This window comes from Pituophis catenifer, unplaced genomic scaffold (genome assembly GCF_029215685.1).
Source record: "Pituophis catenifer annectens isolate HBS135680 unplaced genomic scaffold, rPitCat1.0.hap2 SCAF_3, whole genome shotgun sequence".
NCBI lineage: Eukaryota > Metazoa > Chordata > Lepidosauria > Squamata > Colubridae > Pituophis > Pituophis catenifer.
In genome coordinates this window covers 211,265,944-211,278,170 of record NW_027256883.1, presented here as the reverse complement: position 1 = coordinate 211,278,170, position 12,227 = coordinate 211,265,944, and the positions used below count along the sequence as shown (strand labels likewise).

General features: G+C 49.6%; 1 protein-coding gene across 1 annotated transcript in view; it reads left to right on the top strand.

Moving 5' to 3' along the window:
* The window catches only part of SLC2A4RG (SLC2A4 regulator), a 50,375-nt gene that overhangs the window by 24,655 nt on the left and 13,493 nt on the right, over positions 1–12,227 (top strand). The window contains exons 3-5 of the mRNA XM_070941829.1: positions 3,276–3,385; positions 7,957–8,192; positions 11,940–12,040. Of these exons, the coding sequence (XP_070797930.1) occupies positions 3,276–3,385; positions 7,957–8,192; positions 11,940–12,040 (447 nt within the window). The remainder of the gene's footprint in view (positions 1–3,275; positions 3,386–7,956; positions 8,193–11,939; positions 12,041–12,227) is intronic.

The window sequence follows — 12,227 nt, the reverse complement described above, 5'->3', positions numbered from 1 at the left end:
CCCAGCCAGTTTTTCTTCAATGTTTCCTAGTATTATTGTTGTTCTATCTCAGCTGTCGTTTACCTCAAACCTGGAAACTGATATAACCTCCGCTTGCAGAAAGTTAAAGTGACAATTAGGGAGGTTGCAGAACTAGAACTCACCATCTCCTGGTAATTGGCCCAAAGTCACCCAGCCGGCTTTCATGCCTAAGGCAGGACTAGAAGTCACCGTCTCCTGGTGATTGGCCCAAAGTTGCCCAGCCAGCTTACATGCCTAAGGAGGAACTAGAACTCACCATCTCCTGGTGATTGACTCAAAGTCACCCAGCCAGCTTTCATGCCTAAGGCGGGATTAGAACTCACCGTCTCCTGAGGTTTGGCTCAAAGTCACCCAGCGGGCTTTCATGCTAAGGCAGGACTAGAACTCATCGTCTCCTGGTGATTGACCCAAAGTCACCCAGCCAGCTTTCATGCCTAAGGCAGGACTAGAACTCACAGTCTCCTGGTGATTGGCCCAAAGTCACCCAGCCACCTTACATGCCTAAGGTAGGACTAGAACTCAGCTTCTCCTGGTGATTGGCCCAAAGTCACCCAGCCGGCTTACATGCCTAAGGTAGGACTAGAACTCATCGTCTCCTGGTGATTGGCCCAAAGTCACCCAGCCAGCTTTCATGCCTAAGGTAGAACTATAACTCACCATCTCCTGGTGATTGGCTCAAAGTCACCTAGCCGACTTTCATGCCTAAGGCAGGACTATAACTCACCGTCTCCTGGTGATTGGCCCAAAGTTGCCCAGCCAGCTTACATGCCTAAGGAGGAACTAGAACTCACCATCTCCTGGTGATTGACTCAAAGTCACCCAGCCAGCTTTCCTACCTAAGGCAGAACTAGAACTCACCGTCTCCTGGTGATTGGCCCAAAGTCACCCAGCCAGCTTACATGCCTAAGGAGGAACTAGAACTCACCGTCTCCTGGTGATTGGCCCAAAGTCACCCAGCCGGCTTACATGCCTAAGGTAGGACTAGAACTCACCGTCTCCTGGTGATTGGCCCAAAGTTGCCCAGCCAGCTTACATGCCTAAGGAGGAACTAGAACTCACCATCTCCTGGTGATTGACTCAAAGTCACCCAGCCAGCTTTCCTACCTAAGGCAGAACTAGAACTCACCGTCTCCTGGTGATTGGCTCAAAATCACCCAGCCGGCTTTCATGCCTAAGGTGGAACTAGAACTCACCGTCTCCTGGTTATTGCCCCAAAATCACCCAGTGATCGTCATTCAGCAATCCCAGGATTCCGAAGGTAGTTTTGTGGCTCGCGCTGAAGCAACAGAGTTGTCTAAACAAGCCATCATGGGCCGGTTGGCACATTGTGTGAGGCTGCTGTGCCAAGAGGGTGCTTTGAAGCCGCATTTCAGAGCTGGGCAGGGCCGGGCCCTGCTTCCAAAGAGGTGTTTAAGAATATTAATGGATGATATAACAGTGTTTCTCAACCATGGCAGCTTTAGGAGGTATGGACTTCAACTCCCAGAATTCCCCAGCCAGCAAAGGATTCTGGGAGTTGAAGTCCACATACCTTAAAGTAGAAAACTTTGAAAAAACTTGATCCAGATTGCGGAAAGGTATTCAGGGTTTCACCTCAGGAAGTGCCTTTTTTTCCACCCCGCAAGGGTGTGGTTTGGTTCCCTGCCTGTAAAGTGCAGCTAGTCCTTGACTTACGACCAGACTATGCCCTGCTAAGCAAAGCGGTTGTTAAGTGAATCGTGCCCAATTAGGACCTTTTTGGTCATGTTTGTTAAGCGAATCTACAGTAGTTACAGTGGTCATTAAGCAGATCGGACTGCCTAACCAGAAAGCAGTTCAAAAACGATGATGGAAAGGAGAGTGCGCCTCTCGGAGAAGTTTTGCATGAGAGGATAAGCCTGTTTTGAGTATAAAATTGGTTGTGTGAATTGTCTTCGGAAGCAAGAAATGAAAAATGAGCCTGAGGTTTGCAGATACCAGGATGCTGGATGCAGAATAGCAAGAGTCGAAGGAACCCTGGAGGTCTTCTAGTCCAACCCCCAGCTCAAGCAGGAGAACCTACACCAGACAAAGAGTTGTCCAGCCCAGTGGTGAAATCTGAACCGGTTTGCCACCGGTTTGCTGGCTGCACGCCATGCACTGTGCATCAAATGCACGCGCACCCATGCGCAGTATTGCACCAAAAGGAGGCTTGGGAAGGTAAGTAGAGCAGCAACGGGGGGGGGGGGGGGGATCAGCTGTGCCACGCGATTAGATTCACTAGAAAACAGAATTTCTTGCTTTCTAGCAATTTTAAATCGCGTGGCACAGCTGATGATTGGAAATACCAGTTTGGAGGAATTGGTAGCTTTTTTTTTACTACCAGCTCACCCGAACTGGTGCGAACCGGTAACATTTCACCACTGGTCCAATCTCTTCTTAAAAACCTCCAGTGTTGGAGCACCTACAACTTCTGGAGGCAAGGAGTTCCACTGGTTAATCGTTCTCGCCACTAGGGAATTTCTCCTTCATTCAAATTGGCTTCTCTCCTTGATTAGTTTCCATCCGTTGTTTCTTGTATGCGTGGTGGTCCATAGAGGTTTAATTTAATTTAATTTAATTTCCAATTTATATACCGCCCTTCTCCCTGAGGACTCAGGGCGGTGTACAGCCAAGATAAAAAACATAGAATACAAACATTAAAAAACATTTAAAAATATATATAAATTTTGGCCCGAAAGTTAAGAAATCACAAACTAATTAAAAGAATTTAAAAATTTCTTCTTAAGCCAACCCGGCTTGCTGGAAAAGATGGGTTTTAAGGGAACGACGGAAGGCACTGAGGTCTTGGATTCTCCTTATCCCTGGGGGCAACTGATTCCAGAGGGTGGGAGCCCCCACAGAGAAGGCCCTCCCCCTGGGGGCCACCAGCCTACATTGTTTGGCTGATGGCACCCTGAGGAGGCCCTCTCTGTGGGAGCGCACGGGTCGATGGGAGGTTGTCGGTAGCAGCAGGCGGTCTCGCAGATAGCTAGGCCCGATGCCATGGAGCGCTTTAAAGGTGATAACCAACACCTTGAAGCGCACCCGGAAGACCACCGGGAGCCAGTGCAGCTCACGCAGGAGCTTCTTCTCAGGGACTTCTCCCTTAGACTTGTGAGAAGGTCATCAAGAGAAGGTGGCCCTCCAGAGGTAGAGATTCCAGAGGGGCTCATTCATCAGATCCTCGGCAGGGTTGGGGGTTGCAAGCAATGTGGCTTTGATTGACACTTCTTTTTCCCCTCTGTGTCCTACAGAAAGCCAACGGAGAAGGCAGGAATTGACGAAGTCATGGCGGCCGCGGTCCTCACCAGCCTGTCTACGAGTCCCGTGGTGCTGGGCCATCAGCCCAATGGCTTCAGCGCAGGTATTCCTGAGATGGGAGGGGGAAGGGGTCACTCCGGCTTGATGGAGGTTTGACACACAGGTAGTCCTCGCCTTACGACCCGCAGTTGAGTCCAAAATTTATGCTGCTAAGTAAGAGATATTTGTTACCTTCGTTTTGTTACCAGTTTTACGACCTTCCTTGACGCCGTTGTTAAATGAAACGCTGCAGTTGTTAAGTTAGTAAGACGGTTGTTCAGTGAATCCGGCTTTCCCTGTTGACATTATTGGTCAGAAAATTGCAAAAAAAAAAAAAAAAAAAGGAGATTGCATGATCCCTGGGAACGCTGCAACCGTCGTTGCCCAGTGTCTTAAATTTTGATCAGTGTGAGATGAGGATGTCATAAAGGTGAAAAAATGGCCCTTCAGTCACTTTTTTTCCCAGTGCCTTGGTAACTTCGAATGGTCACTAAATGAACTGATGTAAGTCGAGGACTACCTGCACAGTCCCGCCTTCCCTTAAGGCAGTGTTTGTCAATCTTGAGAAGTTGAAGATGGGTGGACTTCAACTCCCAGAATTCTCTTCTGGTCTTAAGACTGGCAGGAGGTGGGCAGGTGTGGCCCCTTTAAGACCTGTGGACTTCAACTCCCAGCATTCCCAGGTATGGCCCCTTTAAGACCTGTGGACTTCAACTCCCAGCATTTCCAGGTATGGACCCTTTAAGACCTGTGGACTTCAACTCCCAGCATTCCCAGCCCAGGAATGCTGGGAATTGAAGTCCACAGGTTTGGAGTGTGATATAAAGCAGGGGGTCTCCAACCTTGGCAACTTTAAGACTTGTGGACTTCAACTCCCAGAATTCTCTTCTGGTCTTAAGACTGGTAGGAGGTGGGCAGGTGTGGCCCCTTTAAGACCTGTGGACTTCAACTCCCAGCATTCCCAGCCCAGGAATGCTGGGAATTGAAGTCCACAGGTTTGGAGTGTGATATAAAGCAGGGGTCTCCAACCTTGGCAACTTTAAGACTTGTGGACTTCAACTCCCAGAATTCTCTTCTGGTCTTAAGACTGGTAGGAGGTGGGCAAGTGTGGCCCCTTTAAGACCTGTGGACTTCAACTCCCAGCATTCCCAGCCCAGGAATGCTGGGAATTGAAGTCCACAGGTTTGGAGTGTGATATAAAGCAGGGGTCTCCAACCTTGGCAACTTTAAGACTTGTGGACTTCAACTCCCAGAATTCTCTTCTGGTCTTAAGACTGGTAGGAGGTGGGCAGGTGTGGCCCCTTTAAGACCTGTGGACTTCAACTCCCAGCATTCCCAGCCCAGGAATGCTGGGAATTGAAGTCCACAGGTTTGGAGTGTGATATAAAGCAGGGGTCTCCAACCTTGGCAACTTTAAGACTTGTGGACTTCAACTCCCAGAATTCTCTTCTGGTCTTAAGACTGGTAGGAGGTGGGCAAGTGTGGCCCCTTTAAGACCTGTGGACTTCAACTCCCAGCATTCCCAGCCCAGGAATGCTGGGAATTGAAGTCCACAGGTTTGGAGTGTGATATAAAGCAGGGGTCTCCAACCTTGGCAACTTTAAGACTTGTGGACTTCAACTCCCAGAATTCTCTTCTGGTCTTAAGACTGGTAGGAGGTGGGCAAGTGTGGCCCCTTTAAGACCTGTGGACTTCAACTCCCAGCATTCCCAGCCCAGGAATGCTGGGAATTGAAGTCCACAGGTTTAGAGTGTGATATAAAGCAGGGGTCTCCAACCTTGGCAACTTTAAGACTTGTGGACTTCAACGCCCAGAATTCCTCAGCCAGCAAAGCTGGCTGAGGAATTCTGGGCGTTGAAGTCCACAAGTCTTAAAGTTGCCAAGGTTGGAGACCCCTGATAGAAAGTGTGTATCAGCCGGGGATCTGTTTTTGTCTCTCGCTTACTATTCCCTACTCTCAAATAACAGTCTCAAACTAGGATTTGTGGCGGCGAGAATATTTTCCACCCGAGCCAAAAAAATAAATAAATAAAGATATTAAAGTTCTAAATATAAACATCTGTCATGCCGTATGTGTTGTTTATGACTCTTGGCTGGTTTTGTGAGCTTTTGTTATTTATAGGTTCCCCGACCATTTAAAACCAAAAAACAACAACAAAAAAAACACCCCACACCAATCCCAAAAAAACATTTTGGTGCCTCGGGGAATAAAAATAACAAGTTTGAAGGACCCAAATTGAAGATGCAAAAAAAATAAATAAATAAAAAATGCAGGGAATAGGAGTGGAGTTAAAGATGTGTTGTTGTGGTGTTTTGTGATATGAGGGAAAGCTTCCTGGTGCTAAGATCTGTCACTGAATAACAGAATAAGAGAATTGGAAGGGACCTTGGAGGTCTTCTAGTCTAACCCCCTGCTTAGGCAGGAAACCCTACACCACTTCAGACAAATGGTTATCCAACATCTTCTTAAAAACTTCCAGTGTTGGAGCATTCACAACTTCTGGTGGCAAGTTGTTCCACTGATGAATTGTTCTCACTGTCAGGAAATTTCTCCTTAGTTCTAGATTGCTTTTCTCCTTGATTAGTTTCCATCCATTGCTTCTTGTCTTGCTCTAGAACAGTGATGGCTAACCTTTTTGCGATTGCGTGCCAAAAGTGGGGGGAGTGCGGGGTGGGTTGCGCGTGTGTTTGCCCACACCCATAATTCTATGTGCCCCGCCCCTGCGCATGTGTGTGCAACCCCCCCCGCGTTTCCCCTGTTTTTGGCACCGTGGGCCCGATAGGCCCGTTTTTTCGCCCTCCCCAGGCTCCAGGGCTTTTCTAGGAGCCTGGGGAGGGTGAAAACAGCCTTCCCCCTCCCCCCGGAGACCCTCTGGAGGCCGGAAGTGGCCTGTTTGACAACTTTCAGTGGGCCCAGAAGGCCCGAAAATCAGCTGGCCGGCGCGTGCATGTGCACCGGAGCTGAGCTCACGTGCCCACTGATATGGCTCCGCGTGCCACAGGTTCGCCATCACGGCTCTAGAACCTTTTCTGGAAAGTAATCATGGAGAGATCCAACTTAGAACTAAGGAGAAATTTCCTGACAGTGAGAACAATTAATCAGTGGAACAACTTGCCTCCGGAAGTTGTAAATGCTCCAACACTGGAAATTTTTAAGACGAGATTGGACAGCCATTTGTCTGAAATGGTACAGGGTCTCCTGCCTGTGAAGGGGGTTGGACTAGAAGACCTCCAAGGTCCCATCCAACTCTTTTATTCTATTCTAAACCCAGTTCCTGCAACCATTCTTCGTATCTTTCCAGGCTTTTTAACCATAGTGTCCTGGGGTTCATATCAGTGGTGGGTTCCTCCCGGTTCGGTCCGGTTCGGCCAAGCCGGTAGCGGTGACGATATGACATCACGGAACCGGTTCTCCCCCCCTGCCCTCCCACCCCCCACCCCCAATCTATTCTTACCTTTTATTTGGCCCCACCCCCAATCTATTGCTGCCTCCTGAGTCCCAGCTGATGACTAGAGGGAAAAAAACTGTTTAAACTCTTGCCGGGGGGCTTCAAAGGGCCGCCCTACAGCTGATCAGTGTTAAAAGCAAACAAATGAGTCGGGTCGTAAGTGCGAGGACTGGTCGTAAGCGCGAGGACCTTCCAGAAATGACTCTGACCAGCTAGCCACGCCCACCTAGTCACATGACCTCCAAGCCACACCCACAAAATAAGCCACGCCCACAGAACCGGTAGTAAAACAATTTAGAACCCACCCCTGGTTCATATGCTCCCCTTCTGTGACCTCCCGACAAGCAAAGTCAATGTTGCAGCCAGATTCCCTTAACAATCACGTCCCTAACTCAACAACGGCAGCAATTCGCTTAACGACGGTGGCAAGAAAAGTCGTAAAACGGGGCAAAACTCACTTTAACCACTGTCTCGCTCAGCAGCGGAAATTTGGGGCTCCGTTGTGGTCGCAAGTCGAGGACTTCCTGCAGCTAGTTGAGTCTGGTTGTTTCATGCCAGACACCTTCTGATCAGGGGTGAAATTAAATTAAATTAAATTAAATTTCCCCTTCTGGTTCTGTGGGCGTGGCTTATTGGGGGAGGTCATGTGACTGGGTGGGCGTGGCCAACTCGACATCACTCACATCGAGGGGCTGCTCACCGGCCCCTCCCCTCCCAGCCACTCCTTGTCGCGAATGGCAGGAAAATGGGGAGGGGAATATTCCTGCCTACCATCCTTCCCCTTAGTCTGTGCTGAGATTGAGGAATGGATGACAGGCAGGAAAATCCCCTTCCCCATTTTCCTGCCTTTTACAAAAACGGCTCCATTCCAGATGCTCCTTCCATCCCCCTCCCTCCTGGGGACTACCTTAAAGGGACAGGCTGCAGCAGCTCCATTCTGAATGGAGGGAGAAAAGTTAGCATTCTCTCTGCTGCATTTAACATTGAATTCTGTGGAATATCAAGCGGTCGGAAGAGGTGAGCGGCGACCGGCTGGGCATGGGTGGGTAGGGCCAAGGAGGGGTAATTGCTACCAGTTCGGCAAACTGATGCCCATAATCCCTAGAGATTCACCCGAACCGGTCCGAACCAGTAGGATTTCACCCCCGCTTCTGACCTCGCCACCTTCTGTTTTGTTTTACGACAGAAATGAACTGTGACGTGTGGAAAGAAGCTCCCCTTAGGTCTTCCAGCTGCTCCAGCAGTAACCACAGCGGAGACGGGAGCTGGGATCCCCCGAGCGACCTTTCCACCCCCTCCACCCCTTCGCCGCCCCTGACCGCCGACATCACGACCAGCATCCTGTCTTCCCTGCAGTCCGACCTGGAGGAGACGGAAGCCACCCAGTTTCTCTTTGGGGAACCCGTGCCCAGGAAGAGGAAGGTGAGAAGGGAGGTTGACGGGGGCGGTGAGGAGACCTTTTCCGCTTTGAGCCTGTCGGAAGGCTGCCTGGTTGTTTTCTTCCTATGTAAGGGTATGTGAGGAAGACCTTGGGCAGGGGTGTCAAACTCAAGGCCTACAGGCCTGATCTGGCCCGCGGGTATTTACCGTATTTTTTGGACTATAAGACGCACCGAAGTATAAGACGTACCAAGATTTTGAAGTGGTAAACAAGAAAAAATACAGTTTTTGCCTTCCCCAGGCCCCAGGAAAACTCTGCAGAGTGCTCCTGGGGACTGGGGAGGGTAAAACTGCAACCTGTGGGGGGTTTGGGAGGCCAAAAACAGGGCAGTTTTTCATGAAAACGGGGTCCGCAGCGGGTTTGGGAGGCCTGCAGAGTGCTCCTGGGAGTTGGGGAGAGCAAAAGCGCTCCCATTTTTGGCCTCCCAAACCCCCCATGCATCACCTTTTTGCCCTCCCCAGCTCCCAGGAGCACTCTGCAGGCCTCCCAAACCCGCTGCGGACCCCGTTTTTGTGAAAAATAGGCCTGTTTTTTATGAAAACGGGACACGCGGGGTGAGGTTTTGGGAGGCCAAAAATGGCTGTATTCGGTGTATAAGACGCACCAACATTTCCATCCTCTTTTAGGGGGTGAGACACAAAGTGCGTCTTATACTCCAAAAAGTACGGTAAATCTGACCCACGAGGCCGCCCTAGAAACAGCGAAGGACTGGCCCGCAGTGCCTCTGCCAGCAAAAAACGGAGCTCAGAGGGAGCCCATTTTCGGCCGTGACTGCCTCCTGCAGCCCTCTGCAGTGAAAATGGAGTGGGGGGGGGGCGCTCCATTTTGACTGACAGAGGTCTAGCAAAACAAACTAAACACAAAACAAAAGAAGAAATGTTTCCTGTTTTGCATTTGAACATGTAAGAAGGGACAGGAAAGGAGAAAAGGAAAGATGAAAGAAAAAGAAAAGGGAAGATGGGAAGAGAGCAAGGAAGGAAAAAGAAGGAAAGAGGGGACGGAAGAAGAAAGGAGAATGAAGAGGGAGGGAGGAAGGGAAGGGAAGGGAAGGAAGGAAGGAAGGAAGGAAGGAAGGAAGGAAGGAAGGAAAGGGGAGGGAGGGAAATGGGAATGGGAAGACAGATAGGAAGGAAGGAAGGAAGGAAGGAAGGAAGGAAGGAAGGAAGGAAGGAAGGAAGATTATAATGAGAGGGAGGAAGGATCACAGGGAAGTCCTGCCTTAGCACTTGGCACCATAGCTGCCCCCGACACAAGTTAACGTCGAGCTGGCCACCCCCCCCCCCCGACACCCCCCACTCCCCCCACCCCAAGGTCGAACACAATCCTGATACGTCCCTTGATGATACTGAGTTTGACACCTGTGACCTTGGGAGGCTGGAGGAAGGGAGAATGACGAGATAAGAGACAGTGGAGCCCACAGCAGGATAATGGGAAGGAGGGCCAGAGGCTCAGAAGGCACTCTCCCTAATTTCTTTTGAACTATTTTATTTTAAATTTTATTCAGAAGGTTAAATTACAGGTAGTCCTCAGTTTACGACCACAACTGAGCATTGACATTTCCCCTGGCCCCATGGACAGTTGCCGTCTGTATAATTTGCTCACCGCCATACAGGTATGTCCTCGACTTAACGACCAGCCCAAACATTCTGCTGTTAACGGAGAGTATTGCCCCGTTTTACAACCTTTTTTTTTTTTGCTTCAGTTGTTAAGTGAATCACTGCAGTTGATAAGTTAGCAACCCAGGTCGTTAAATGAATCCGGCTTCCCCACTGACTCTGCTTGTCAGAATGCGGCACCAGATGATGACGTGACTCCGGGACACTGCAACCGTCATACCTGTGAGTCAGTTGTCAAGCACCTGAATGTAAATCACGTGACCATGGGGATGCTGCAACGGTCATAAGTCTGAAAAACGGTCGTAAGTCACTTTTTTTGAGTGAAACTGTAACTTCGGTCACTAAATGAACTGTTGTAAGTCGAGGACTACCTGTACAAGTAGTCCTCGACTTACAACAGTTTGTTTACTGCCCCTTCAAAGTTACAACGGCACTGAAAGAAGTGACTTACAGCCATTTTTCAGACTTACGACCATTGCAGCATGGGGAATTTACATTTGGATTCTTGGCAACTGCTGGTTCCTATTTATGACCGTTGCTGTATCATGTAATTCCCCTTTGTGACCTTTTGACCAGCAAAGTCAACGAGGAAAGCCACATCCCCTTAACAACTCTGTCACTAACTTGGCAGCTGCAAAGGTTCGCTTAACAACTATGGTAAGAAGGGTTGTAAAATGGGGCAGAATTCAGACAGATAAATGGCTGCCCAATCTCTTTTTAAAAACCAGTGGTGGAGCACCCACAACTTCTGGAGGCAAGTAGTTCCACTGGTTAATTGTTCTAACTGTCAGGAAATTTCTCCTTACTTCCAGGTTGCTCCTCCCTTTCATGAGTTTCCATCCGTTGCTTCTTCTCCTGCCTTCCGGTGCTTTGGAGAATAGCAACACCTGTTTCACTTGGCAACAGAAATTTTGTGGTTGTAAGGCGAGGACTACCTATAAACTGAAACACAACATTCTTCTTGTCAAGGAAGTCCAACCCGTCGCTCATCGGTTCCATTATCTCCGAGTTTCTCTCTAGTTTCTTGGGCTGTAGAAGAGACGGCGGGAGAATTGTACTCGTAGGTTGTAAGTCAGGTTGGTCAGGGATCTCACCAGTGGTGGGATTCAGCCAGTTCGGCCCCTCCCCTCCCCACCCCTTCCAGGAGTCCCCACGCGCCCCATTTTGGCTCCCAGGTAAATGCAGGGAGGCCTACTAGGCCCAAAACGGGGCGTAGGGAGGGGCGTGCCCCCCTGCGGCCTATTTTTGCTCCCGGGGGGGGGGTGCAGGAGGCCGAGTACTGCCTGTCACACCCTGTTGTGACTCAGGCCCGAGTAAGTAGTAGGAAAATCAGTCAGTGAAAAAACAAACTTTATTCGAACAGCTGAGAATTGCTTCATTCCCAGCGTCGTTCAACTCAATTAAAGCAAATTCCTCCCAACACAAATTCCTCAGTCCTATCGCAAACCTTGGTCCAGTTAGGCAAACTGCCAAAGGCCTTTCTTGGCAAACGTTCAGAAGTCACGGATACAAAAATAAATACAAGACGTAGACGAAGAAGAAGACGAAGCTACCAACATTGTTTTCCGGCAAAGCCCAAATGCTGTTATTGGTTTTTTTTAAGCCTTATGGGAGGGGCCAATCATCTCTTGGCCTTACTCCCGAGTCGTCCTCTTTGCTTGAGCTGCTCTTGCCTTCTGGCAGCTCTTCTCATGCGTGTATTAGGAACAGGCTCCTCCTGTTCCTCTGCCTCTCTACTGTCAGCCTCTGGAGGCTCAGGAGTCCGCACCTCACTCCCCGGTGGCCCTGGCCCCGTCTCTGCCTCCGACGCAGAGCCCTCATCCAGGCCTTCCCCAGCCTCCAGGAGTGGCCCATGTTCTTCCTCAGCCTCATCGCTGTCCGATTCCACTGCCAGCTCCGCAGGCTGCTGGCGGACCACAACACACACCATGGCCACGCCCACCCAGCTTGTCATTAGGGCAGAGAACCGGTTGTTAAATTATTTGAATCCCACCACTAAATCTGACCAATGGTAGAATTTGAATCTTCAAGAGGACCTTTGGGATTCTGAGACGGGATGCGTGGTCCATCTTGAGAGGCACCAGAGCTAAGCTGCATGTTCTCATGTTACAGAACTCCACAAAAGTGATGTTCAAGTGTTTGTGGAAGAGCTGTGGGAAAGTTCTCAGCAGTTCCTCAGGGATGCAGAAGCACATCCGAGCCATTCACCTGGGGTAGGTCAGCCTCTTGGTCATTTGGGGGACACATCTGTGTGGTGGCAGGCACGAATAGGTTGACTTTTTTTAAAAAGTGTTATTAATTTTCTATGAATTACATTTCTTAGTGCTTAATAAACATCGTGTTGTCTGGGTACCGTATTTTTCGGACTATAAGACGCACTGGAGTATAAGACACACTAAG